The sequence below is a fragment of the Cyclopterus lumpus genome, chromosome 7 (assembly GCF_009769545.1).
Source record: "Cyclopterus lumpus isolate fCycLum1 chromosome 7, fCycLum1.pri, whole genome shotgun sequence".
In the NCBI taxonomy this organism is placed as follows: domain Eukaryota; kingdom Metazoa; phylum Chordata; class Actinopteri; order Perciformes; family Cyclopteridae; genus Cyclopterus; species Cyclopterus lumpus.
In genome coordinates this window covers 5,973,932-6,001,910 of record NC_046972.1, presented here as the reverse complement: position 1 = coordinate 6,001,910, position 27,979 = coordinate 5,973,932, and the positions used below count along the sequence as shown (strand labels likewise).

General features: G+C 50.0%; 1 protein-coding gene across 1 annotated transcript in view; it reads left to right on the top strand.

Annotated features, from left to right (window-relative positions):
- The window catches only part of agrn (agrin), a 204,256-nt gene that overhangs the window by 147,527 nt on the left and 28,750 nt on the right, over positions 1 to 27,979 (top strand). The window contains 12 exon segments of the mRNA XM_034538350.1: positions 200 to 421; positions 5,622 to 5,819; positions 6,142 to 6,342; positions 11,069 to 11,211; positions 12,048 to 12,153; positions 14,362 to 14,481; positions 15,069 to 15,233; positions 16,429 to 16,572; positions 18,326 to 18,450; positions 18,556 to 18,661; positions 22,779 to 23,183; positions 25,213 to 25,338. Coding sequence (XP_034394241.1) covers positions 200 to 421; positions 5,622 to 5,819; positions 6,142 to 6,342; positions 11,069 to 11,211; positions 12,048 to 12,153; positions 14,362 to 14,481; positions 15,069 to 15,233; positions 16,429 to 16,572; positions 18,326 to 18,450; positions 18,556 to 18,661; positions 22,779 to 23,183; positions 25,213 to 25,338 — 2,061 coding nt within the window.

Below are 27,979 nucleotides of genomic sequence, written 5' to 3'. Positions count from 1 at the left end.
GAAGCAGAGGGGTCACAGGAGCAGGGTCACATACATCATGCCTTCGCCTTTTTTCCTAACACAAAACCCCGCAGCTCCCCACGAAGCTATGCTCTAACTTACCCCCTCGACCCCTCAGACCTCTCTCCAACCTCCTGCTTTATACTCCTTCCACCAAAGCCCAAGGCGCCTCTAACCTTTTTGCCGGTCGGCCTTTCAGATCTCAGCATACCGAGCCCCTGCCGGGAGAAGGTGTGCGACCACGGGGCGGTGTGTGTGGTGAAGAACGACGAGCCCGTGTGCGAGTGCCCCGAGGCCTGCCCGCAGACCTCCGACCCCGTGTGCGGGTCCGACGGCCACAGCTACGGCAGCCCCTGCGAGATGCGGGCGATTGGCTGCGCCCTGCAGAGGGTCATTCACATCCAGCACAAAGGGCTCTGTGGTGAGTAGCCGCGCACATCACACAACACAGTGTGTCCCACCCCCCCTCCCTCTGTATGCGGTCATGAAATCAGTACGAGATGTGTGAATTTTTATAGCCAACATCAAGCTCAAATTAATTAATAGCACTGCTTTGCCCGGAGGCATCATTTGAATCCACAGACTTTAACAATTTATACATATGGAATTATATTCATGATGAGGGCTTTCCATTCATTTATAACAAAGTCAAAACAATACTTAATAGATCTTTTTCTCCATCCCCTCGTCCATTACTCTTCTTTCCGCCCGTCCACACCCAGCACCAAGAGCCCAATTTGCCGGGTTTTGACCTTTAAGCGAGGACGCACTTCACTCCCAATGAAAGAGAGAGCGGAGCGTACCCGTCTGTAATTGGCAACATGAGTCACTTGGCTTTGTCTCGCTGTGTCCGAGTATCAGCTAGTCATTAGTGCATCAGCGACAGCAGAGCTTCAAGTGGTATGAAAAAATAAATATCTTCAGATCCTCGACGCAGGCACACAGCCAGCGCGGGCATGTTTTTACAGCTCGGTAAGCCCACTTAGTGAATGCTCCTGATGGCTTAATGCCATCTTGGAAAGCCAATTTTCCCATGGACTCTAATTGGTGATTGAGCATCTCCCATCCAGCCGTTCGCTTATATCCCCATTAGAGGGGTTTGTTTGGGGGGGGGGGGGAGTTTTCCTCATCCACAGTGAAGAAAAGGTCCAGATTGTTAAAGTCTCCACGAGGCAAATGTTTGATATTGGTCTGTATGAATAAAAAAGGCTTGCCTTGACACGCTGGACGAAAAGCACAGCTGCTACCACCCTTCAATGGATTTGTGCTCTTCTGCATTATTTTGAGGAGCTTAACAGCGGCCATGGCTCGGCCTCCGCGGTGATGCGTTCGTGGACGAGCCGGGCGGTCGGCCAAACAAACACTGCGACCGAGCTGGCCTCTTCTCTCTTTGCTGCTATGAAATCGCATTCTTCCGTTCCGTAGAGACCGCAGGTAGACAGGCGGCAGGTCTGTCGGGCCCCCCTCCACCCAGGGTCCCTCGGCGATAATGAATAGTCTTTATTTTAAAAAGCGAGGCGGCAGAGCGAGCTGGCTGAGCGGAGCGCGATGGTGCCATAAAAATGCTGATGCATTGGCTTGTCAGCCTCGAGCCGGCCCAGGAATGAAGGCCGATGATAATGTGGGTTATTTCTGTGCTGTTTGTACAGCTTTACTGGGCCTCATTCGGCACCATAACAACTGACTGACCTAAGCTATGATCTCACCTAATTATCGCAGCCTATAATATAATAATGACGTGCTTGTTTACACCGCTGGGCTGATAATTGGCATTACATGTGTGATTTATTGTTGTCATTTTCACTTTATTTACTTTTTTATCTGCATTCTTGAGTGGGTATTCATATGGTGTGATTTTACAAAATAGACATTTTTTGTTTTGTTATTTCCATCCAAATGCACGTTAATGTGCACGCTGTCAGATTCACGGCTTTCCGACTCTAAGATGAGGTGCTTCGGGTGGCATGGTTAGGGCGCCAATAGTTTAAGAGGCGAATAGACAATAACTGTGTGCGTGTGTGTGTGTGTTTGTGTGTGTGTGTGCGCGCACATGGCTTACGACAGCCTCTCATGGGCACAGCCATAATTTCATTTCCTTCCCAGCGGGCTGGAGAAATAGCGGTTATCTATATGGCTCAGGTGCAACCCGATAGCGATATGAATGACATTTGTTATTATTCGGTAGATTTTTCCCTCGCCCTGCATTTTGAGTGGCGGGCGACCTTGTAAGGCGGGCTGGGAGAGGTGTGCTCGGTTAATAGACCCCCCCGCCCCCACCCGCTCGCCTTTCATACGGCTCTAACCAAACAGATGAGAGCAGAGGCGCCGGAATCATCCAAGAAAAGGAAACAAATCCCCCCCCCCCCTCTTCCCCTCCACACACACACACACCTCCCACAGGTGTTTGAAATGATATACACAGTTGAGTAAGATATATGTAGGTCACACCAGGAGCAGCGTGGGAGTGGTCGGAGCGAGGCGGTGTAAAGAGGGCAGGGGGACGTAATTAACGCGGGGGGGGGGGGGGGGGCGCAAGTAAATACGACCAGGAGGAGCAGAGCAAGCGAGTTAATAGTGTACCGGGCAGGCAGGCATCGACGGGGGGGTCTTTATCACTCGGGCATGTTCACAAGCCTTCAAAACACAAACCAGCCTACTTCTTTCTGCTTAATCCTGAGGTAACACTGAATGAGTGGGTGGCTATCGTCCCGACTCCTCTGGTCATGGGGGGGGGGCGATCGCGGCTCAGGTACAGTTGGCATCAGAATGTGTATTAGACCTGGTGTAAGAAGATCTGAAGATACCGTACTTGGACACATTTTTTTTTTTCCAGGCCTACGAGGTTCTCGCATTGGCAGACATGAAACATTCGTATGAGATGAGAGATCCCAGGATCCAGTGGGCTGATGTCGTAATGCCGAGCCTGCCGAGACTTTTGAGCTCAAAGTCTGAACATTTCACGCTCGTGAAGTTTTCCGCCTCAGAAAAGGAAATGGCCTATTTGTCACTGAAAACTCGTAATTAGCGATGACAGACTTTGGAGATGATTGAATCTGAGATGGCGGAGAGTGGACGTCTTAACATTACCCGGTAATGGCGTCGATCCTTCCCCCTGCTCCCCCTGCCGCTTTGAACCAAAGCTCCCCACTCTTCTTCTTTTTTCTGTCTGATTTTGCGATGCGTGTTGACTGGAGTGTCAGGCAGCGTGGAGAGCCAGGTGCGAGGCAGCAGCAGATAAAGAAGCGAGGCTGCTATCAGTACACAAGGCCTGATAAAAGGACAACACTCGACACTGCCACTTCCCGATACATAGCTGCCGGAGCCGACCACGGCAACCCCCATTAAAAAAAAAGATATATATATATGTATATATTTGATGTCTATTTACTTTTGCCGCAAGACAAACACCAGACAAGGCCTTCATCACAAAACCTCCAGTGCAAACCCGCTCGCGAGTGCCTGGATAGAAGGATCACCGTCGGCTCTCCGACGGCGGATTATTATTTAGTCTGAGTAAAAGATTATTGGTCTTAAAGTTAATATCATCACCCCTGGCGTTCACACTCGTATGTGAATGTTTTACGCCCCTGAAACCCTGGGCACCAACATGCAGCAATAACAACCTCCAGTGCGGTGGATTCTGGCTGCAGGGTTTTGCAAACAAGCGCATTGGCTGACGCCGAGGCCTGTTTTGCATTTGCCGTTCCAATCAATCCCCAAAGTGCCAGCTGGCTCCGTGCAGGCCAGCACAGTTCCTTTCACTCCAAATTCAGAAACAGTGTGCTGGGCTTTTCTGCACAGAGGAATAGTCGGTTTGAACCCGGAGTGCTCGGCTCAGCATTTTCATGGATACGCCTCGGACATATGTAATTTGACTAATAAACGATGTACACGTAGCCCCTAACGGGCAATAATGCGGCGCGTGGCCACACCCGGTTCACAACCTAAAGGAGCCAGATGGAGAGCAGAAAGGAGCCGAAGACTCCTAAAGAGCAGACAGGTTCCAGCGGGCCGGCCTCGCCTCTCTCAATTAGCGCCGAATCAGCAGCGGTTATTAGCCTGCCCCCCCCCCCTCTCCCCTAATTGAATGCGTTAGCAAGCTGCGCTAATGCAATCCAGGTGTAATTGGCGCTCGCTCTGCCTGTTTGTATGTGGCCCCTCTCGTTTCGACCCCCCCAGCCCCCTCGTGTGACATCAGTCGGTACCCTGAACACGTCAGATCCTGCCTTTGCTTTCTTCAGGGAAAGACTTTGGCTTTCAGAATCAGCGGGCAATTTCTCAAGAGATGATCCGAGTGAATCCTCCGACTCATAAGATGAAGCTCCTTAAGCCCTTTTCGGGTGCCTCGACGCCGTCATTTTGACGATGGCATATACAGATATCATCTGCCTGATTCGGTTTTGAAGAGAAGCAGATGCGTGCGACAACCCCTAACAAAGTGAGCAACACAAGCAGGAGAAAGTGCAACTTCTCCCACTCAAGGTTGTCCCAGGGCCTCCCCCCCCCCACGAGGATGGCGATGAGCGGCATCTTGGCTGTCGCTGGACACACAGCGAGGTGTAGCGATCGACCTTCGGGCCTAAGAGTTCAATTCTCGTCTCATCAGACCGGAGAATTGTTTCCTTCATGCTTTCCGAGTATTTGAAGTGTCGATTGGCAAACCCCAGACAGGCTGGTGCGTGTGCGTGTGCGTGTGTGTGTATGTGTGCGTGTGTGTGTGTGTCTGTCCCTTCAGGAGCCGCTTCAGCTCTGCCTCTGCTCTCTCGTAATGTCCTGACTGATGGAGTGCTGCAGAGATGGCGGTCCCTTTGGCAGACTCTCCTATTTTTGCTGTCAAATTTCCGAAGCTCTTTGTGTCCAGTTATTCAGTCTCTGGCTCCGGAAAGTGTCATTTTGTATCTTTTTTCCGGTGGTGGTTCTAAACGTCTTCAGTGATGGAGCCTCGCTGTGCTCCTGGAAACTTCCATCAGTTTGGCACCTTTTATTTTTTTTGTCCGCCTCCTCAGATCTGCTCGGTGTGGAGAGTTTTTATTTTTTATTTTTTTGGAGGAATTTCCTGGCTTGGGTTTTTTCTTCGCCTCCGAAAAAGGCGCACACACCCGTCCATCAAAAGGTGTCACAGTTCACGAGCGTGCGTCTTTTGGAAGGTGGTTCAAATCAATTGAGTCTCCATCAGGTGGACTCCTATAAAGTTTCAAACCGATTCCACACACATGGAAGCTTTATATCTGTGCTGCAGCCTCATTGAGCACCACACCAGCTGTTGGCCACACAGCATGTCAGAGAAAAGACAACAACTCATTCTTACCGATTCAAATTGTTTAACGGCTGTTGGTCACACTGATGAATGTTAATAAACAGGAAAAACTGTCACAAAATATGTGATCGCTGCATCTGTAAATAGCACGTGAGCGCTATCACACGATTCCTTTGCAACTTTTAACATCCATTTGAGGGATCATAAGCATGATCAATATGAAATGCGCCGGTAATGTGATTGCGGATTAGGATTAATGACTGAAATTTGATCTATTTCAAATCCACCACACGCCAGAATATATATATTTTTTCCAAATATTCTCTGTATTTACTGGAGCCCTCCCTCTCTTTTCTCCATCTAGATGAGGCTTGTGCCAACTGCTCCTTCGGGGCAATCTGCGATGAACAGAGCGCGAAGTGTGTGTGCGCATCAGAGTGCGTGGACTCCCACCAGGCCGTGTGCGGCAGCGACGGCGGCACCTACGGCAGCGAGTGTGAGCTGCACGTGCGGGCCTGCCAGCAACAGATGGACCTCCGAGTGGTCAGCCAGGGAGAGTGCAGTAAGTGATGCATGCATCCGTTCCGTACCGAGGTCCTTGGCAGGCTCTTGGGTGCACGACATCCATGGGTGAAAAGCAGCAAAGATGCATGGAGGTCTCTAAATTAAACAGCCGGGTACAGCGCACAGGCAGCGGGCAGGCAGGCAGTTCACCTTGGAAACAAAGTTTGACAGATGGAGAATCACTAAGGGAGGAGATGTATTGCAAGAGGAAGCTGCATGCATGGCATCTCATTTAGAGATCCACTGAAAGGTCTATTGTGTGTGAAATACATGTTTATGAGTTGTTTCTGCGCTGACCCGTCGCTCTCTGATTATTTTAGAAACATGCGGCAGCGCTGTTTGCGCCTGGGGGGCCCGGTGCGTCCAGAACAAGTGCGAGTGCCCACAGTGCTCCGGCGAGGCCTTCTCCCCGGTGTGCGGGAGCGACGGCACCACCTACGACAACGAGTGTGAACTCCGCACGTCCTCCTGCATGCAGAGGAGGAGAATCGAGGCGGCGAAGCCCGGCAGCTGCGATGAAGGTAGGAAGAAGTGGACCTCTGAAACGGGTGTGATTATGCAAGCTAGAATGCGGCCATTGAAATGGCGTGATTATCTTTTATCAGCCTGACCTGCGGCACAGCATCCAGTCATGTGTGGGTTTTTAATAATGGTCCCCCGCCCCCCAGCAGCGCGCCAACTGGCTGACAGTGAAAGTCGTGCTGCGTGTCCATCAAACATAACCTCGGAACAGAAAGGACTTCTGGGTAATTAGATTCTGTCTAATCTGTTCTCTTGCAACAAATGCTCGCCAGCGTCTTCATCAGCCTCGCCTGCAGGCAGACCCGGGCTCATAGTAGAGGCAAGCCTTTTATTTGTAATTGAGCCTATATATATATATATATATAGTATGATATCTCAGTGAGCCTTCCGTTCTTCTCTTATTTGATGTAGCACCTTTCAGTCGTTTATGGATATTCCCCCCATTTTACTTGTTTTTTTACTTGTTGAATTATCGCCTGTCCTACTTTTTGTTCCGCATTGGACCGAAGTGTGATCGACGTATATGAAGTGAATGACAACAGCACTTAGACCATTAATATAGCAGCAAACAACTTCCCCCCACGGCTTTCATCGCAGAGTTTACCGGGTGCACGTTTTTATCGAGTCCCCTTCCATCCAATTACGCTTGTAAGTGTGTGACCAATGGCCCTTGACGCCGAGTGTCGCCGGTTTCCACGCCCCGCACACTCCATAAATGAGATCTAATTCACCGTGCAAATCACATCTGCACCGTGGGCCCCCCCTCAACCCGGGGGACGACTCTGTACCCCCCCGCCACCACGTCACGGCGAGCGCAGTCGCCCTCTGACAAGGTGTGAAGGGGAGCAGATTACACCTGCCAGCAGGAGGGATGGCTGGAGAGAAGGAAAAAAAGAGTAGGGTAGCTGGAGGACTGAGCAAATAGAGATGAGAGGGATCCTCTTCCAGTGTGATTGCCAGCCAGCGGGTTTTCTTTCTTTTTTTGTCTTCCTTTTTTCCCTTTTTTCTTCTTCCTACCATTGTCTACCATATTGGCCCAGGGCCTTAGAGGCAGATCGCGCCGCCAAAGCTCCTTGAGGTCGATTTAACATCATTTCATTGACTGAGACGAGTGACCTTTTTTGTATGTGGAGCGTGAAGAAATGTGAAACTGTATGCAGACCCGCCGTCACCACACGCGCACAGACACACACACACACACACGCGCGCGCACACAGACACACACGCACACACACGCGCACAGACACACATGCACACACACACGCGCGCGCGCACACAGACACACTCGCTGTCCTCTTTCCGTTGGTTGTATCAGGCAAAGCGGCTCTCATCCACCTCCCCAAGGGCATTGCTGTATTTTTTCATTCATTCTCTCTCTCTCTCTCTCTCTCTCTCTCTCTCTCTCTCTCTCTCTCTCATACCGCCTTGAACATTCTTTTTTTTCAGTCGCCCATTTGGATTCAGAGAAAACCATCAGGCTTACACAATAGAATATCTCCCCTCCCCACCCCATTTCTATTTTCTCCCTATCCCATCGCTCCACGCCAATCCCACCCACTCACGTCCCTCTCTCTTTATTCTGCACTCCTCTGCATCAGAATAAAAATGGTGTCTCTCGACAAAAGGGGCGTCGCCGTTCTCACCGATAGGGGTAGAGGTGGGATCGCCTGCGATCGATAAATATGACCCCATGGGCCGAAAATATGACCCGGACCCGCCACAGGAAGTCTGGATGCTTCTCTGCTGCTGATGTATTTATTCGATGTACCGGCGGTAGGCTTTGGCAAAGTTGATAGCATATATCGTGTATTAACAGCAGTCTGCCACAATAAATGAGACCTAAGACTGAGTATTGTCTGACTCATCACCACCCACTCCATACCTCATATCTAAGATAAGTGATCATGTGATTTATTTGCTTAGGCCTGCCTTAAACGCCATCCTCATTAGTCTTCCTGTCGGGAGGGTGAGCATAAAAATGGAACTTGTTTTATTCCGCCTTTTTGTTTTAACAGTAATGAAAAATGACATGTTGGCCATACAGGGAAATGTGTCACCTGTTTAATTTCACACTCGGGTAGGCCTGGCCTCAGCTTCTTTTTGCCGACACTGTCAAAGTGGAGGCAGAGCGCAGTGCATCACCGACGGGTTTAATTGACTAGACGTTTAATAAACAGGATTATGAGGGCAGCATCACGCGGTGGTGACGCGGCGTGCGCTTGTAGGGTCAATAACGCTCAGAAACGCCCCATCCCATCTCATCTCATCCCTTCTCGCCCCCTCCCTCCTCCACGGGGCGTGGCGCTCCATCCCTCCCCGTCTCGAGGAGCTTCATTTGGACAAACTCGGCTGTCATAACCCGCCAACAGCGTTGAGCCGTGCGGGGGCGGGCTGATAGATGGAGCTAAAAACAAAAGGCTCGCCAATAAGATGATATCGGGTCACCACCCGGAGCCGCCGGGCGCAGGCCAGACGGATCCGCTCGAGCTGTAACGTCTTCAAGCTGCTTCTCGCGCGAAACCCCTTTAATTCACTTTCTTGTATCCTTGTAATGTTTTTTTCTTCTTTTCTTTCTTTCTTTCTTCCTTTCTTTCTCTCTGTGTGTCTTCCTCAGACATTATTCCCTTCCCTCTCTCCTCATTCCGTCTCCTTAATGGAGCTCCGTCCGTTGGTTTCTGACGTGGCTGAGCGAAACGCAACGGATGGGCAGCGCAGAGAGAATAGCTGATGGAGCCATCGTAGCTGGGGATGTATTAATTGAAAGGTTCATAGGCAGCGCGCGGGTGGCGGGCACATCAAGGGGCACCAGCTAATTAGGACCCCCTCCTCGCGCTTCACTTTTATTTATTCCATTCTAATGTCTTAACCCTTTTATTTATTTATCTCGCCTCAGTCAGGGGGCCTGAGTGGAATATGAATTGGCTACTCCTGTAATTCCCTTTCTCCCGTGTCTTTGCTGAGCTGGCGTACAGTACACAGACACACGTAGCTGCCCGCCCCCCACACCTTTATTATCATTCCCTCCATCACCCGATCCGTCCCTGTAGCGGGTTACCACCTTGTTCCTCAGATGACACCTGAGCTGGCCAACACCTTGAGCCACAAAACAAAAACAAAAAAGTATACAAAAATGATATTAATTATATTTATAAATTATACAAATTGTCAATATTTGTGTTTTGGAGATATGGAATATACCCAGTTATATTTGTAAAATATAAAAGGGTGTATTCTCACCTGTCTGCATGTCTCAGCTGGGCCTGAATCATTCTGGCCTAGAAGAGGCGGGTCTAAGAAGCAGTTTAGCCAATTACTGATTAAAGATATAAATGAGTGATATACAATTTAACGAATCCGCGTCCTAAAATAGGTTCAACTGCACATTCTCGTCAGGCGCTTTTTTTTTTTACGACCTGAGGAACCTTTTTTAGGATACCTGGGATATTGGGGCGACTGTGGGTCAGTGGTTAGCATGTCCGTCTTTCAATCAGGGGGTTGGCAGTTCAATCCCTGCCCTAGTCGATGTGTCCTTGAGCAAGACACTTAACCCTGCGTTGCTCCCCGTAGCTGTGTATAATGTAACATGTAAAGTGTCTTTGAGTATCTTAAAAAGCGCTATATAAATTAAATGGATTATTATTATTATTATATTGGCACCCGCCAGTCGAAAACTCATTATTTCGAGCCTGAGCCCCGTCACAAATAAATGTCCCGTTTAATCGCGACTGGGGTTCGTAATCGATAAGCAGCTGCAGCAGCAGACTCGGGGATCGCGGGTCGGAGGTTCCGGCGGAGACAGAGCGAGACAGAGCGAGTCCCTAACGAGTCCTGATGTCCGCGGAGGACGCCGGCCCTCGACACAAAGCAGCTCCGGGCGCCACTGCCGTACTCTGCTAATGAAGTGGAGGCGCCACCGCTGTATCGACGCACTCGCAAGCTGTCAAGGCCCATTGCTGACGACCCATATCAAAGAACAGCCCCCCCCTGCCCCCCCCTGCCCTGTGACCTGCTCCATAATCTAAGTGGCCCTTCCATCACTGCGGCATTGATTTCACCATTAGAGGCAATGCATCAATACAGACGGGGAGAAGGAATAACACCTTGATTATCTGATGGGTTTTTTGAGTCTCTCATCTGCTGGGAGCTTTTAGTTGGACTGCATTACTTTTTCTTTTTTGTTGTTGTTGTGAATAACAGATTATTTTCAAATGAACTTTCCTTCAGCCCACGGGTTGCCTCTCGCAATACCTGACATTCTCTCTGTATCTGCCGTGCTGATGCCTTCATTCCCTGCTTCACAGTGACTTTCTAATCTCAGGCGATAATTAGATTTGTACTTTAACACTTTGCAATTAGTTGTATTCTCATATCGGGAGGCAGGCAACCATAAAGGAGGCCCTGCCACTGATTCTCTCCGCACACTTGGATGCCAGAGTTAATAATTCGCTCACCCTTTTTTTTCGTCTCTGATTTAATTGAAATGAAAAGGATGCCTCGCTGGTGGTGCGGAGATGTTGCGTCTAATATATTTAGTCAATCTCTTTCCCTCGAGTTGGTCATTATCTTGCACTACCAGCATTGCCTTTGGTCCGACCCCCGACCCCACCGCCAGTGCGAGGTAAATGTCAATTCTCCTCACTTTGTGACGCATCCTCGTGTGTAAATGCAGCTCTAACCCTGTAAACCTCCGCGTGTCGTATTGATGTGTGTGTTCGTGTTCCGCAGACTGCGGCTCAGGAGGGTCGGGCTCGGGCGCGGAGAGCTGCGAGCAGGACCGCTGTCGCGTGTTCGGAGGCTCGTGGGACGAGGACGCGGAGGACGACCGCTGCGTCTGTGACTTCAGCTGCCACAGTGTGCCACACAACTCGGTACGCCCGCCGCATTTACACATTTACAGCAGAGCTGCATCTGCGGGGATAGTTGCACATCAGTTCCACGACAAAAGCCCTCCCTTTTCTTTAATATAAAAAAAAGAAGCGATTCAGGTGATAGTTGTCTGTGCTTCCTTAGCTACAGGAGGAAGTGCTTTTTAAAAAGTGCTCACATTTGTCACAATGTGCAAATATAATATAGTTTTTTAAATATAAGTTTACTGACTCCATGATAAGATTATACTTTCAATACGAGGAAATACAAAATAAATGGCTCATGTTTGGTTTGTTTAACACTATTCTGACATTTTTGATAATACTTAGACGCATAATGTCCGGTCAACGCATGTGTTGGTACGACATGACATGGAACCCTTTTAGCACCCAGACAGATCAATATGCTGGAAATGTGTATCTTGATGCACCCTAATCAACGCGGCTCAATGGTTGACTGCGCTGTGCCATTCATATGCAGATATATTTCATGTGTGAAAAACACAGGCAAAAACGGTCCTAGAACATGTATTGTACCATCGACATGTCAACTGATAACACTTCTGAGTAATGTAACTTGTACTGACTTTCATGAACTGAAAACACTGGACCACGTCACGGTAACGACCTGTCAATCACAAGGTAGCCAAACCCTAAAGCATACCCCTGCTTCATTGTTTATGACTATTTGACTCTAAATGGGACCATCATTTACTAAATGAACATCATGCTGTTTTGAAACTAGATTGGGACCATAAACTCATCTTCACAATGTTTAAGTTAATAAATCAAGACAATCATCGTATGTAACACCCAACCTTCTGTGATTCCTTTCGTAGGTTTGTGGCTCTGATGGAAAGAATTACAGCAACGAGTGCCAGCTGAAGAAGGCCAGATGTGAGAAACAAGAGAACTTGTTGATTCAGAACCAGGGACCCTGTGCAGGTCGGTACATTACACCACTCAGACATTCGCCAAGACTCATTGTCATCGACGTCCCACCTCTCCACTCATTCCATCCATTAACTGGGAGCAGTAACAGTCTGTCGTTGGAACACAATTCCGACTCACGCTGCTGTGTGTGACCAGAACAAACGAAGAAGGTCAGGGTTAAATACCACGTGTGTGTTTTTGCTCAGAGAAACTGGTTCATATCTGGAAAAAGGCGTAGAGCGTTCCCTCTGAGGGCTGCAGAGATCAGAATATATCTCCCGGGCTCATGTATGGATCGAGCTGATAGCGATAATGGTGGCTTACACTGCCCCCCCACCCCCCGGACGTTCTGACAATAGAAACCACAAAACGTGTGCTCTCATAAGCTTGCTTCTTAACCCTCGAGGTGCCACTTTGCCCCCCCCCCCCCCCCCCCACCTACAATAATATACAACCTCTCTTTCTCTCCGCGGCTAATTAGCAACGGTTAGCCCTCGGCCGAGCGGCGGCCGTGCCGGCGCAAACGGCAGCACAGGATTTCGTGTGATCTTTCGATTCCACCCCTCCACCCCCCGTGGCTGTAAAATAGAAGGAGGCTGGAGAGAGTTGAAGGGAGGGCGAGACAGTGTTTTCACACATATCCACTGCAGATTCTTTCCTAAGCTGGCCTCCTTGGGCACTGACTGTCACGCCTCTCGACCATCCGTGGATAATCAATCTTTTTTTTTCTTCTTCTTTTTCTTTTTTTGAAGAGCCCTCTGTGTGTGCTAGAGCTCTGGGCTCTCTTCTCTTACTGGCAAATGGAAAAACTTAGATCTTGGGAAATGTCGCTGCCCTCCACATTAGCTCTTTAAGGAGAAACTTCATTTGACCTCAGCTGTAGAAACTTATTAAAACATGCCTTGTTTGGTTTCTTTCGGAGGTTATGATTATGAAAAACCTTCCCTCTTTTGCATACGGTGTCATCTGCTGCGTGCACATTCGTGAAGTGTTTGCCTGTGGTGGCATTTTCAAACCACCCTGCGTGTGCTTCCTGCTAACCTCATGTCTGGGGCAGGCATTTCAGTCCAATCCAAGGAAAACACTTATTGGTTTACGAGACGCTAAAAAAAAAATGTAAAAAAAAATGCGAGAATGGCGAAGACGAGCGACAATCGCTGCGGCGGGAGGAAAGTGAGCGGGTGATATCGCGCGGCACAGCGAGCCGCATTGTACAATGTCCACTGAAGAGAGAGGAAAAAAAAGAGAAAGAAAACCCCTTGAAGTGTGGAAGAACATATGAAATTAAAAGTTCCCCCTGTCCTAATAGGCTCTGCACAGATAGCCGAGCGGGGCGCTGGAAAGTGGCAAGTTAAATGAAGTGTGTCCAAAGCCCGTCTCCGGAGTGGGAAAGCACTGGAAAAAGAGCGGGCCGAGTCATCACCATTAGGCTGAGGCTCATATCCACACCAGTAACAGCGTGATTTATGGCCCCGGTATCTCCAGCCTACAAACTGTAAATGAGCAACACAGGGAAAAAAGAGATCGGGGGGGGGGGCTTTCTATCTCAACTTTTCTTTTCACCCCAAAGCCCAGGGAGGATTTGAACAATTCTATTTCCGCCTCGGCCATGAAACAAACCCCCTCTTTATTCCTCTTACTGCACGGGCAGAGAGCTGCTGGCACATTCCTTCACATTATGCAGCGAGGCTTTCTTTTCTTTTTCTCTATTTGTTTGTTTGTTTGTTTGTTTGTTTTGGAAGGTGGTAGGGCAGCAGTGCAATTCTGTAACATTAGACACGGACAAATGACGAGAACATGCCTCCTCGTAGGTGGTAAATGTCAGCTGTTTCGCACATTCGCCAGCCGGCGACGCCATTGTTTGTTTTTCACTGGTGGTAATAGTGATGCTATCATCATTCCCCCCGTAGCCCCCTCCCACCTCCCCCCTGATGTTGAGCCATTGTGGAGAAAGTAGTAAATGGAATTGTTATCTTGAAGCCGACTGCCAGCCTCTCCACCTCTGGCCCCTCAAGCCAATCTCATTGTTGGCAACAACAACAAAAGTTACATGTTAGTGCTTGGGGATTGTGTTGTCTAATTCCACCTCCCCCCCCACCCCCCCACATCCAAACCCCTACCCCACTGCAATCACTTAAATGTTGCTGTTCTTCTTTCTCTCTCTCTGTTTCATCTCCCCCTCCTCTTTCTTTTCTTTTCTTTTTTTCCCCCCACCATCAGCAATTTCAGCCACATCTCTGCCCGAGCCGACGCCCCCCCAGCACTGCAGTCTGTCCGTGTACGGCTGTTGCCACGACAACTCGACGGCTGCCCTGGGAGTCGGACTGGCCGGATGTCCCAGTAAGTCCGACCAGGGTGACCCCGCCGCTACATCCATGTGATATGAGTTTTGTTGTGTGCACACACACACACACACACACACACAGAAAAAGAAAAAGAAGAAAAACTTTCGATACGATCAGGCTATTTCAGCGTATGGGACTTATTGTCCTTGACTGCAATTACGGTACCAAAGTTGCAGAGCTGAGAACGTTTCATCTTAATCCGAGGAATAATTATGATAATGTTGCGCCATATCAACGGGAAAAATCTCTTGGACGATCTTGGCGAACGATAGCACGCAAACGGGGGGAGGAAGTGCCTCATCAAGCCGTTAGAGGGGACACAGTATGGATGCAGACTTAGAAATAAAGATATAGAGATTTAGTTTACCTAAGCACACTTTATCCACCTTTTTAACGTATATTTGTGGAATAGGGCTTACCCAACGCCTGCGCCCAGCGTAACTCTTTTAGTGCAGAATTCAGCTTTGGTGAGTTTTGTGTCTTAAGAGGGTCTTTTTTCAAAGTTAGAAGAAAAATGCAAAAATCCATGTACGTGTTGCAGAGTGGAAATTGTGGCTCAATGTCGCTCAATGTCCTCCTCAGGTACCTGTCAGTGTAATGTCTACGGCTCCTACAAGGGGACATGCGATCCGGCCACGGGCCAGTGCTCCTGTAAGCCGGGAGTCGGGGGACAGAAGTGCGACCGCTGCGAGCCGGGCTTCTGGAACTTCCGTGGCATCGTGACAGAGAACATGAGCGGCTGCACACGTAAGATATCTTCTTCTCCTTTGTGCCCGGGCCAATGCACCTGTTCCATATCCTTTGTCACTGCATTCATGTTTTGTATTCATGTTTTTTTGTTACTTGTGACATCCTTAAACATTCTTTCCATTAAGGAGTCCGTTCATGCAAATTATATATCTATATATTTTTTTAAAGATTCTTTCTTGCTTACGTCAAGTAAGTTATTATTATTTGTATAGCCCAATAAAGCCCCAGATCAGTTTGCTTCAGGGAGACTTTACCATGCACAAAAAAAGGAGACAAACCTCGGGAAGAAGAGATCTCTCTTCCTGGTCTAACAGCACTGTGTCTGTCCCAAAAAACACAACGTCCTGGTTCCTCTAGATAGTTCACAGATCTCTCTGTGGTCAGAGACTTCTTTCTAACAAAGGGAGAGGAAAAAAAGTCCCCTTTTTAAAACGAGTGGCCGTGGGTACCCAGCGTAACCCGGACCAAGAAAACCAAATCTGCACGGATAGATTCCGCTGGAGAGATGATTTCTCCCTGAATTGAATTGTAGAAGCAAAAATCTACTCCTGAAAATCCCTCCGTTTCCTCTCCCCTCCCCCCCCGTCAAACCTGTATCGAGCGAACCGTTTTCATTTGTATTCGAGTGGAGAACGGGGTCACGACCCCCCTTGTTTGTCCTGGTGTAACGCAATATGGTGACCAGGCTCGCGTCCCGCTGCCCCGGGGTGTCATAGGACACGCCCTCCCGGCGCCACAGAGAGCATTTTCAGTCAACAGCAGGAAGTGTGCAGGTGCCTCACCGCGGCCTGACCTTAACAAGGTTTACCGGCACGCAGCAAGCCGGCAGCACCCTGACTGCACACCAGAACCAGATCAAACAGGAGAGAGAAAACCACATCATTGATTCTAGGAACATGATGGGGTTGCTGTCCTTCCCTGGGGTTGTTTTCTTGAATTTCAGTTGCGCACTCCTCCTCCTCCTCCTCCTCCTCCTCCTCCCTCTGTGGACCCCCGAGGCTGGTGAACTTTTCACCACCCTCGCCTCTTTCAAAACACGGCGGATGTATCTGACGCAAAGTTCAGGGGCAACGGTTGCCTCAAACACACTGTGGACACTATAGAAAACCCAGCAAGTCGTATCCCCTTTTCCTCTCATTGTCCCTAACCAGTACTTACTTTCTTTTTTACCCCCTCTACATCTCCACGGCAGCGTGCAACTGCGACGCCACAGGCTCGGTCCGGGACGACTGCGAGCAGATGTCGGGCCTGTGCTCCTGCAAGACAGGAGCGAAGGGCATTAAGTGCAACGTGTGTCCAGACGGAAGCAAGATGGGCATGTATGGCTGCGACAAAGGTAATGAGGGAAAGTCCCAGGGCGACCGGTGGAGCGTTAATGAGCCGCATACACACACACACACACACACACACACACACACACACACACACACACACACACACACACACACACACTTCTCCCACGCTGCCGCTCCGTAGCAGCGCCTTCTCTCTCTGTCTGCTCCTCACCTCCACCTGGTTTATTGGCACAGGGGGAGAGGCGGCTGCCGGGCAGGGCAGATTTGTACGGTGTGCATGAACGACGTGTGCCTCGACACAGCGCCCTTTTAATTTATATATTTCATTTTCACGCCGTATGTTTATACTACTACTAACGGAAACAACCCGTAGTGATTGCACAAGCTCCAAAGCCGGTTGAGGGAAAGGTTAGTTCCAGCTGCGGGGGCCTGCAGCTTCTTGATTAAGATGCACCATCGGATATCGACTGGAAGTCAAGAGCTTAATGAAGCCGACAGTCACAGCACAGTGGTGGGGCACGCACACACCCACACACGCGCACACACACACCCACACACACACACACCCACACACACACACACACACACACACACACCACCGCGCCACACGCCCCGGCTAGATGAAAAGACAAGGTGCCGAGAAGTGGTGGCGCATGAAAGCAGGAGCCCAGGGGTGGGGTGGGGGGGGGGCACTCTAAGCCTCCGTGATGTTGCAACAATGCAAAGACCCCACACACTCACAGCCCGGCAGGTGGACGGTCGGGCTCCCCCCAGCTGCAGGCTCACGCCGCGGCAACTTCCAAGGCTTCAAACGCTCCTTTGGAGGGTTTCGGAAGAGATCTGTCGAGGCGACGAAGAAAAAAAAGCTTTGCACAACTTTAAAACCTTTTTTTAATAACAACAGTAGGGCAGTTAGCGCAAAAAATGCTGTGGTCTACGAATGCATGAATAATTCACACTGTGTGACGGCGCTCAGGTAACTTGACGTTTTTTTTAACATCACATTACCTGCTGCACAACTGTGGTTGGAAGGACACGGAAAACAGGTCAGGCACTTAGAGAAGAAATAAAACGCACAGGGTAATGGAACACGCACATTTCATCATCAACCAGTGTGAGGGCGCGAGGTGTCGGGGGGGAGGGGGCTGTATCTCGGTCATTTAACCAGGCGTGAAGTCGGTAGAGCCTGTCATGCGAACATCCGACAGCTTTGAAGCAACATGTCGAGTCAATTTTATTGATATAGCCCAATATCACCAATAGAAAATGAGCCTCTGTGGGCTTTACAATCTGTACAGCATACGACACCAGACTGCCATTTGAATGTCGCAGCAGATAAGGAATCCCAACCCCCACCACACAGAAACACATACACACAAAAGACAAAAAAGCTATTTGGGTAAAAATGGAAGAAAACCTCAGGAAGAGCGACTGAGGAGGAATCCCTCTCTCCCGGGACGGACGGGCGGGCGTGCCACATCTGCCGTGTGTGCAGAATAACCTCATAAATAAGTCAATGAAATGACAATATAGACAGAGAGTACATAATGCTATCCAATGCTATGGGAGCGGGCGCGAGTCGGGGACAGAACCATGGCAACAAGACACAACCGTGATCCATGGCAACCCGCAAAAGACGACAACCGTCAAACAACAGCTGGACTTTTATTAATAACATACAGTGTGTATGGACGTGTTACAGACTCAGAGACACTTCCTTTTGGCTCCATCACTCCATTAATATTGGATAATGACCCCCCCCCCCCCCCTTTTTTTTTTTGTTTCCTCCCACAGGTCCCGAGGCCCCGGCGTCATGTGACGACCTGGTGTGCAGCTTCGGAGCCACTTGCATTGAGGTGAACGACCAAGCCCACTGCGAGTGCCCCCCGCCCGACTGCGACGAGAGAAACAAAACCAAGGTGGGTCTTTTTAAAAAGTGGGTGCCCGCGGCCCTCCCCATCCCCAGTAAGGAATTGAGGAGTTAGTTTTTAACGCTCTTCCCCGTCTCTGTCACTGTGGAGCAGGTGTGCGGCTCGGATGGGGTGACCTACGCCGACCAGTGCCAGCTGAGGACCATCGCCTGCAGGCAGGACAAGGACGTCGCGGTCCAACACTTTGGACAGTGCACAGGTGAGCCCCGTCGCTCGGTCGGAACATGTTGTCACCCCCCCTCCTCCTGATCAAAAGATAATGACCTGTGCCACGGGGGCCCCACATGGTCCTCCTACTGCTGTTTGTCCTCCTTCCTTCCTCCGAATGTTAAAGCCACACTGTGCAGGTGTGCAGGTTTCCCTCGGCTTGATCTTGAGTCAACAAGAAATCCATGATATTTATTTTGTTGAGGAGTTATTTTGTCTTCAGGTTCTCTCTCTTGAGGGTTGTGCTTTTGGAACTCTCTTTCTCAAGCGCCGTTTGGTTCCTTCCACCGAGTGCGTGGAGTACCGTGAAGTGAGCCAGGTGAGAGCTAAACAATGTGTCCGCCAAGTAAAAGCCCCCCCCCCCCCCCCCCCCACCACCACCACCACCACCACCCCCCACAAACGGTCCGGGTGCTGACGGACATTGTTTGGATCGGTGTAATCGAGGCTGGGACGTGCGCCAAAGGCCGCGGGGCTTTTCATGTACAGTGAAGTTGTCGCGCCGATTGCCAGCGTGCAGTCACGTCGGGGTTCTAGAGACGCCTGCCGGCAAGCTTAGCAAAAAAAGAAAACAAGTGCCAGCTGTGTGCTCCTTCTTTTTTAATTTTGTTGGGGTGGGGGGATGGAAAAATGTTCATTCAACCTCTTTGCTCGGTGGGCACGGATCAGGTAGACCGAATACAGAGTCACCAGCCCTCTTCATCTCCCTTTGAGCCCCTGCTTTTGTCATGGCCAAAACTAGGTCATATCCATAGGGAGGGGGGGTTTGGGGAGGCAGGCTGTTGACACGGTCTGTGTTGAGCTGCCCGTTGCAGGTACGCGGGGATAAAGAATCCCAAAATATGCTCAGCGAGTGATCGACAAGGCTTTGATAAGTCCCCGAACATCTGGCACTTGCAAATTCGGTGCCCGTGGGTTACCGGGAGGAGGAGGAAGAGGAAGAAGAAGAAGAAATATAAAAGAGGAAGCCAAAATCCAGTCTGGTTTCACATTCCTCTGTTGCCTGGCAATAGAGATGCGGGGTTGTGTGTAATCCCTCACCTAGCGTTGCTGCACATAGAAGACAAGAAGGCACCTCTCTCTCTCTCTCTCTCTTTCTCTCTCTCTCTCTCTATATATATATTGAATCCTCAGAGAGAGGAAGAGAGACAGGCAAGCGCTCGGGCCCCACCGACAGCCACAGAGGATCTTTTAATTTCTTTTCCCCTGGATGCGGTCGCACTGCGGGTAGCTTGCTGCTCCGCCGCCGCCGCCGGCTTGTGGCGGGGGGGGGGGGGGGTTAGATCTCGAGCTCATTTCACGTGTGGCTGGGTGCGAATTAGCATTTACTCTGCCTCCGCCCCTCCCACTGTTTACATGCAGTGCTCCCAGACTCCAGGCCCTAGGAGCACCGTGGCCGAGCTTCTGTGTGGCCTCGCAGAAGAGCAACGCCGTAAAAGGGGGCCTGAGTAAATCAGCCGACTATTGATCCTTTCTTCTCTCTCTTTTTTTTTTTTTCACATCATTGGTGCGTCCCGACTTTATATATTTATTTCTTCATTTTTTTTCCCACGACACCACAGTGCGTGCGGCTTCTGCAGCACAGTCGGCCACTAATGGAGCAGGCTGGGGAAAGAGTCACTCCAGAAGAAGCTCCTTAAAATCAGCTCAGAGGAAAAACTGTGATGTTACCCAGCTCTCTGAGAGTCAGCGCAGCCACAGAGTGTATGGGGGGGGGGTCCTCACTTCTTTTGCTGGTGTCTCAGAAACCATATCTGAGAAACCAAGCAAAAAACTATCAATCTAGAGCTACTGTATAAAGCATCGGAGGGAGGACGCTTGGACCGATGAGCAAAGTCTGATGCCGGGAGAGGAAGGGGGATGTAGGAGGGGGGTGGGGGGGTTTTGGAGGGATGCCTCCCCCATATGGCGTCATCACCTGTAGGTTTACGGGGCAAATTGGCCACGTCGTGCCTGCATTGTGCCCCGTGTTGTTGCCTTCACCCTCTCCCCGCTGTGTCCATTCAGGTTTTCTCTCATCACACAATCACCCCCTCCCCATTTCTGTTCCCACTACTGTTGGACTTGCCATGTATATTTATACAGTGTGGCTTTGGTAACCGTCTTTTCTTACTTTCTCTTATAAATTGTCTTCATGGTTCTTGCGGTTTCCTCGTCTTTCCCCCTTCTGATCTCCTCTCTCCAGATTCCTCCTCCTTCTCCTCGCTGAGCGCGGCTGACACCTCATTCAATCTTAATAATCGGCTTTCCACAATAACTACATGGTAGAGACAAGCCAAGATGACAATCATTTTAGATTTTTTCCTCTCTCCACCGCGTGGCATAACTGTCCATTGCTCCACTGAGAGGAAATTAAGCACACACACACACACAGAAAAAAAGAGACCGTTCAACCTGATTAAGAGGAGCATCAGCTGAACAGACTGTGCTGCCAGTCCCTCTTTCCTCTTTCAGACACGTGTTTCTTTTCTTTCCTTATCCAATGTCAAGGAGCTCTCTGCTCGAGATATGCACACACACACACACACATGCACACTTTAGATACTTCCCAGGGAGCGAGCCACCTGACGCTAAGCTTGGCATCTGACTGACAGGTGTAGCCAAGAGGAAAGGCGACGCATGCCACCGTTCTTGGCGATAGCATCGCTGCTCTGTGCACTCACGAGTCTCAACCCTCCTCTATATATATATATATATATATATATATATATATATATATATATATATATATAAGGATGCTCTAAGCTGACATCCCCCACCCTCCCAGGTATCAGGCTTTTTGTGTGCCTGTCTCAGTGGTGTAGGTATCGCATTTCGCACCTCGGTGGATAATTGCCAATCAAATAGGCGATTATCGCGGTGTAATTAAGTCCTACACATAATGTTAGGCAAATCCTAATGAGGCGTAAATCTATGCTATATAGGCTTTTTTAATCTGTTCATTTTCACCCACACACCGATACCCTGTGGGATGCAAAAGGGAGAACGTCGGTATTGTCACGCCTGCTTGCCTCGGCTCAATCTGAAGTGCTCTCCTAACGTAGCATCTCCCCGCCAAACCCCCCCCCCCCCCCCTCCTCCCCGAGGAGTTTTTGTCCTATTTATCGTCCTTTTATCACATACAGTTTGTCCTTTTGCACCAGCGCCTCTTCTCTCTCCCTCATTTGGAAGGAGTTTTGAATACGTGTGTGTGTGTGTGTGTGTGTGTGTGCGCGCGTGTGTGTGTGTGTGTGCCGAACAGCCACGTGTTCGTGGTGGCGTTGACGGATATGCTTCCCGCTCTCCACGAAGCAGCGCTCCGTCTTTGAAGCCGGAGTTAAAGCCGGCTTCTTTCGGCCCATTTCTATCAATCATTCATCACCGGAGGCGCTGGCTGTTGGTGATTAAAGCTGCGCTACCGGAGGGGCAGCGCTTGAATATGGATGTATAATTCATATGCATTGGCGACCGGGGACACTGCACACAAACACACACGCATTCCGCGTGCGTGCCCACACAAGCGGAGGCACGCTGTGCGTTGACACCGACTGGAGTAGTTTAACCCTCTTTGGGCAACATAACTCATCTGCAGGCGAAACACACCGCAGTGCACATAACTCTGAATGCAGTATGTCATCTGTTGGCACCTTCCATATTCAGTCTGCATATGGATGCACTTTCATTACTTAAAGGTCTGTCAGATAAAGATTCTCGACATGCCGTCCATTTGAGGGTTTCTAATCAGAGGTTGCTTTTTACAAACAGGAATGTGCGTGTGTGTGTGTGTGTGTGTGCGTGTGTGTGTGTGTCCGTGTGCGTGTGCGTGTGTGTGTGTGTGTGTGTGATTTTGTGTGTGTGTGTGTGCGTGCGTGCGTGTTCTATTTCATAATTCCTTTGTTGAGCATCGGGGAGAAGGGTTTGACGATTCCACAGTCGGTTGTAATGATCATTAAGTGGCTTTGTTGTGCTTTATTGGCTGATGAGGTTTTTATTTCCTTTTGGTGTGATTGTCGTTAGTTTTGTAGTTTTTTTTAGAGGTTTGTAATGAAGTTATGTGAAGCGAAATCCAACATTTTCATCTTTGCCCAGTCATTCATCCATTCCTTGCTTCCTCCCCTTCCCTCTACCAGAAACCATCTCTGAGCCGGCAGACCGACCCACCCCCAACCCCCCCGCCACCGCCGCCACCACCATCACCACCACCCCGGCACCATTCCACCCAAACATGGTGGAGGCCCTCCCGCCTCCGAGGACGGAAGAGACCGAGACCACCGGGCGGCCCCCGGCCACCACCCACTCCTCCACCCTCATGCACAACCGAGCAAACTCCATCCACAACCAGCCCCCGCAGCCCGACGCCGACACCGACTCCTCTCGCGGCCGCCCCGCTCCCTCCGCCACCGCCGTCAGGTCCTTCGAGGACTCGGGCAGCGGCGAGCCAAGCGGGGACGAGCAGATCGAAGAAGAGGAGGAGGAGGAAGAGGAAGCAGGTAGCGGCATCCCAACGGAGGCCAGTGGGGCCGAGGAGCCTGTCGGTAAATCACTGCTCTTTCACTTCATTACCCATAATTAGAGGGCTGTGTGGGAGGGGCTTTTTGTTTGTTTGTTTTTCTTCCAAGAAAGGGTTGCACAAACTCCATAGTCTCTTCCTAGCTGACATCCCAACACACATCCATGTCATTATCTGTTAATTGAAAGCTAGCGTTGGTACATGCTTCTGTTATCTCGATGCTAATTGTTTTTGGAGGAGACAAATGGCAAAACAGCTCGCAGAATGAAACCAGCCGCTGTAAAATAGACTCTCGGCAGGGCATCTCTGGAGCCTGACATGACAGGCCTGAAGTGACTGGGAGGTTGAGGTGTGAGCGTGTGTGTGTGTGTGTGTGTGTGTGTGTGTGTTTGCGGAGGCTGCCTACCGTGTCACATAACCGGTCTCAAATCTCTCTCGACATGCCCTCCCCGACTGTAACAGCGGGCTGCCGCTTTCCCGGGCAACAAGGGGTGTGGGGGGGAGGGGGGGGGGGGGGGCGGAGACTTTTCAATCAGAGCTTTATTTTATGTATTTCTTTTTATATTTTCCTGTTGTTTTCCACCCATCCGTCCACCTCGCCTGACAGCTCCCAGTAAACAGGACGGGGATTGATGTAACAGTGTGGCCCCAGTGTGCTCCTCCTCCTCCTCCTCCTCCTCCTCCCTCTCCCAGAGTCTTGAGATTTATTCTCTTGTCAGAGGTTGACCAGAGTGCTCGGTGGCGCGAGAGGCATGTAGCCTGTCTGTCACGGAGACCCGGTGTCTCGTGGCTGTGCGCCTTTGTGTGTGAATGAATGTGTACCCAAGCGTACTCGGATGTTTTGCTTCTTCTTTTCCTTTCTTTTTTTTCTCCTCTTTTTTTAAAAACTGTGCGTACCTTCTGACTGTCCACAGATCGTAGAGGGCCGATCTCAACATGGATATTAACATCTACGCTAATCTGTGTGCCTTCATAATAGTGTGTTACTTTGTTTGTTTGTTTATGTATGTTGAGGTCTTATCTCTGTTGAGTGTGTGCGTGTGCGTGTGTGTGTGTGTGTGTGTGCGTGTGGTCTTATCTCCCGTTCCTCATGCCACGGAGTTTGTCCAATTCCGAGTGCACATATCACTGTCTGAGTATATAAATGTGAGCAGGCCAGAGGTCTTCCTTTCTGCGTGTTTTTTGCATATGCGCTCTGTTGAAATCAGCTCTTATCTGTGGTTTTGTGTGTGTGTGTGTGTTTTTGATGGTTCTCATGCCACATCCCCTTGCCATTGTGACCACCCCACCCCCCACCAGTGCTCTCCCCTCCGGTCCAGCGTCTGTAAATCTGCAGACCGCACGCCAACAGATGCCCTATAAACTTCCTCCCTCCTCCTTCCTCCCTCGTCCCTCCCCTCGCCTCCTTTGACCGTGCGTCCTTGAGCCGGACGTCCCTCGCCTCTGACGTCTTTACGACTTGTTTAGCCCCTAGCAGTTTGCCTTCCCCCCAAGCCCCACCCCCCCCCTCCAACCGGCACCATCATTAGAGGGGACTGAGCTTTCTCTGCCACTACGCGCTCCCATCCTTCAAAGGGAGAAAGCCCAGCGACTTTAATGTCTTTTATGTCTCGAGATAGCCAGATATAGAGGGACTGCAACCGCACAGGCTTCTCTTTTCTTCTGGGAAGCCTTGAAGGCGAGCGCCCAGCCAATCGGCAGTGAGCGGTTATCATATCCCCTCATCATTTAAAGTGCGTGTGTGTGTGACACGACTGGCAACAGTGCCCATTATGTGTTCTCTGCCTGACTAAATGAGTTCCAGGTGTAAAATCAATTCCCATGAAGATGCCATATAATCGTTCAACGACAGATGCTCGTATTAGCGTCCAATCACAGGTCAGCGGACTGAACAGTCCCCGCCATCTGCTGAGGCAGGAGCGAGGTTGAGGGGGAACGGACGGTGTTGACGGTGTAAAATATATATATATATATGCTGGCTTGTAATTTATGCATCTTCTGAAGCTTGGTGAAGTATTATTATGAGCCCCCTGTGTTTCTCCCCCCTCCCCCAGGTCCCACGCTGGCAAGCACCGTCGTACCCTCGGCTGAGGACAGGTCGTCCTGTGACAACGCGGAGTTCGGCTGCTGCCCCGACGGCAGGACGCCGTCCAGCACCCCGGAGGGCGCCAACTGCCCCCGTAAGTCCGAGTGCCTCTCCGGAGAACACTTCCCCCGCCTCCTAATCACCTCTGCTCTCCCTCCGAGCTATCGGCAGCACAAGTTGTGGAGAAGTTTTAGCGTTCTGTTAATGTTGAGAGCTGACAGCTCATGTGAATAATCAACACTTCTTTTTATTATCACTGCACAGAAAGCCGGTGTCTTTGTTCTTCTAACGTTTTCTTTTCTTTTTCTTTTTTTTTTTTAACCGCCTTTTCCATTTTATAACCGTAATTATTTTGGATGCATTGAGAGTCAACAGGGATATTTTGAATGTTTACTTCGTGAATAGAGATATTGTGCCATCTGCCTCGAACAACCAGATGAACAGGTGCTATTTCTCCCCCCGCTGCGACGCTTTCATGAATCGCCACGCTCATATGTAAATGATCATATTGGCAGGTGGCAGGAAGTTAAAAAAAAAACATTAAAAAAAAAAAGGAAAACGTTACCTCAGTAATACCGTGGTTATGAATTTGACGACACTGACTCTAATATTAGCCGTACCCTGAGTCATCGTCATACTTTCGAGCCCGTGTGCTTTGGTTTATGAGTAACCATCCCTGTCTCTATTCCTCCTTCACCTTCTCTCTCTTTACTTTAATCTCCCGCATCTCCTTTTATTCACTCCCACCTCTTGCACACACACAACCTGTTCTCTTTATCGTTCAGTATCCCCCCCCCCTCTCTCTCTCAACTCAGTCAATCTCAATCCAGTCTTGCATCACTTCATTTCTCTCTGGAGTCGAGCGGCGAGAGAGCGGCGAGAGGCTGAGGCCCCCGACGAGCGCCGCTGTACCAATCAGGGCCTTCTGCCAGAGCCCGTTTCATAAAGATAAAGGGCTTCTCGCTCCCGTTTGCTCCTCGTTCTCTCTCGCTCCATCCCTCCGTTGTAATCTGCCCTCTATTTGTCCCGGCGGTGTCATTCCGGCTGATGCGAGACGAATAAATGGAGGGATTCTCCTCGGATCCCGTGGGAGCACCTTGGGTCGTGACTTGAAAGAGCCGAGGCCACAAATCAGCTCGTTTCTGGCGTTTACAGCTGAAGTGCCGAAAACCACCGCGTCCGTTTGGCTTTGGTGTCATTTTGATTTGCGTCTACGCGCCTGTGACAGGATTCAGCTGTAGGAGACAGCAGTCGTTACAAATCCACTAAATCCTGTAAATATTTGTCTCAGCCAACAGTGACCGGCACACCGGCGATCAATACTTCATTCAGCTCAAGTGTTACCAATAAAAGCAGGCAGGGCGATAGGTCCATCGATACGCCCCGGATTGTTCTTTTTTTCCTTTTTTCTCCACTCATTAGAAGTGAAATGACACCGTCCATACATATGGACGCTCGCCCGGCCGCCTCGAGACGCGAAAAGGAACGATCTTTCCGTCTGCTCCAATATTCCAGTTTTATTGAAACATCCCCCGAGCTCGGTACACACACACACACACACACACACACACACACACACACACACACACACTCTCTCTCTCACTGACTCACTCAGTGAGATTGATTTGAAACTCTGTTGGTGTGTTTGGTTGTAAAGATGGGCTGTGGAAGTCCGACCTTCAGAATGTGAATGTATTTTATGTACCTGCAACCCTGGAGATCATTTTGGGTTTATTTGTGCAGGTTTTGAGGGGTCCTTAGTCTGATGTGTTGCTCGGAAAGAAAACACTAATCCCTGCAGGCCCCTCCCCTCCGTATGCCACATTCACACAAGGCAACGGCCTCCACGACGAAGTCAAAGATAAGGACCAGCTAATGCAAGTTAATGGCACGCTCAGCCCCGGCTGCTGGAAACTCTTCCATGTGCCAGTGAGAGTCTAATAAATCCAGTACACTTCCCAGTTCACCAGCATCTGATAAGTCAAATAGCTCTGCCCCTCCTTTCAGCCCTCTCTTTTCTTTCCCCTCGTCACGGCAGCGGGCCAGAAAACGGCCCCTCTCTGATGTTTGTCTTCTTAGCAGATTAAAAGTCAGATCACTCTCATTCCCTTCCCTCCGCCCCTCCTCTTATCGGCAAAAACCTCGGCCATTTGCCTCGTTCGTTTTGTTTTTATGGCCGCCGCCACATGTGAATCGACAGCACCGTAGAGGGGGAGGCAGCGAGTGGCGGCGGGGTGCCAGCGCGTCGCCGCTGTCTGCTGTCCTTTCCGTGCAACTTTTATTTATTTTTCTCCCCAGCTGTGCCAGTCACCGGTCTGGCTGGCATTAAGGAGACAATTAAGGCTATCTTTCACGATAATCAAACAAGTGCTCTTCCTGTTCTCCCCTTTTGCGTTGCTCAGGCAGGGGCGGCCATGATTGATTTGGGCAATTTGTTCTACTGATTACGAGCGGCGTGGAAGCGTGGCATCGGCGCCTTTCTGCACACACACACACACACACACACACACACACACACACGCTCTCCACCTCGCACGCGCGCACAAAATCCCCCTTCCGCTTTTAGCTTTCTTCAGAGCGCTCTCCTCTCTGAAAGCAGTACAGGGAGGAAAAAACAAATAGAGTTGATAAATGTTGGACGACATAACCCCCAAGGTCGCTCACTCTTTGCTGAAGAAGGCACTTTTGAGAGTGCCTGTGAACTGTTTTCTCTGTGTGTGTGTGTGTGTGTGTGC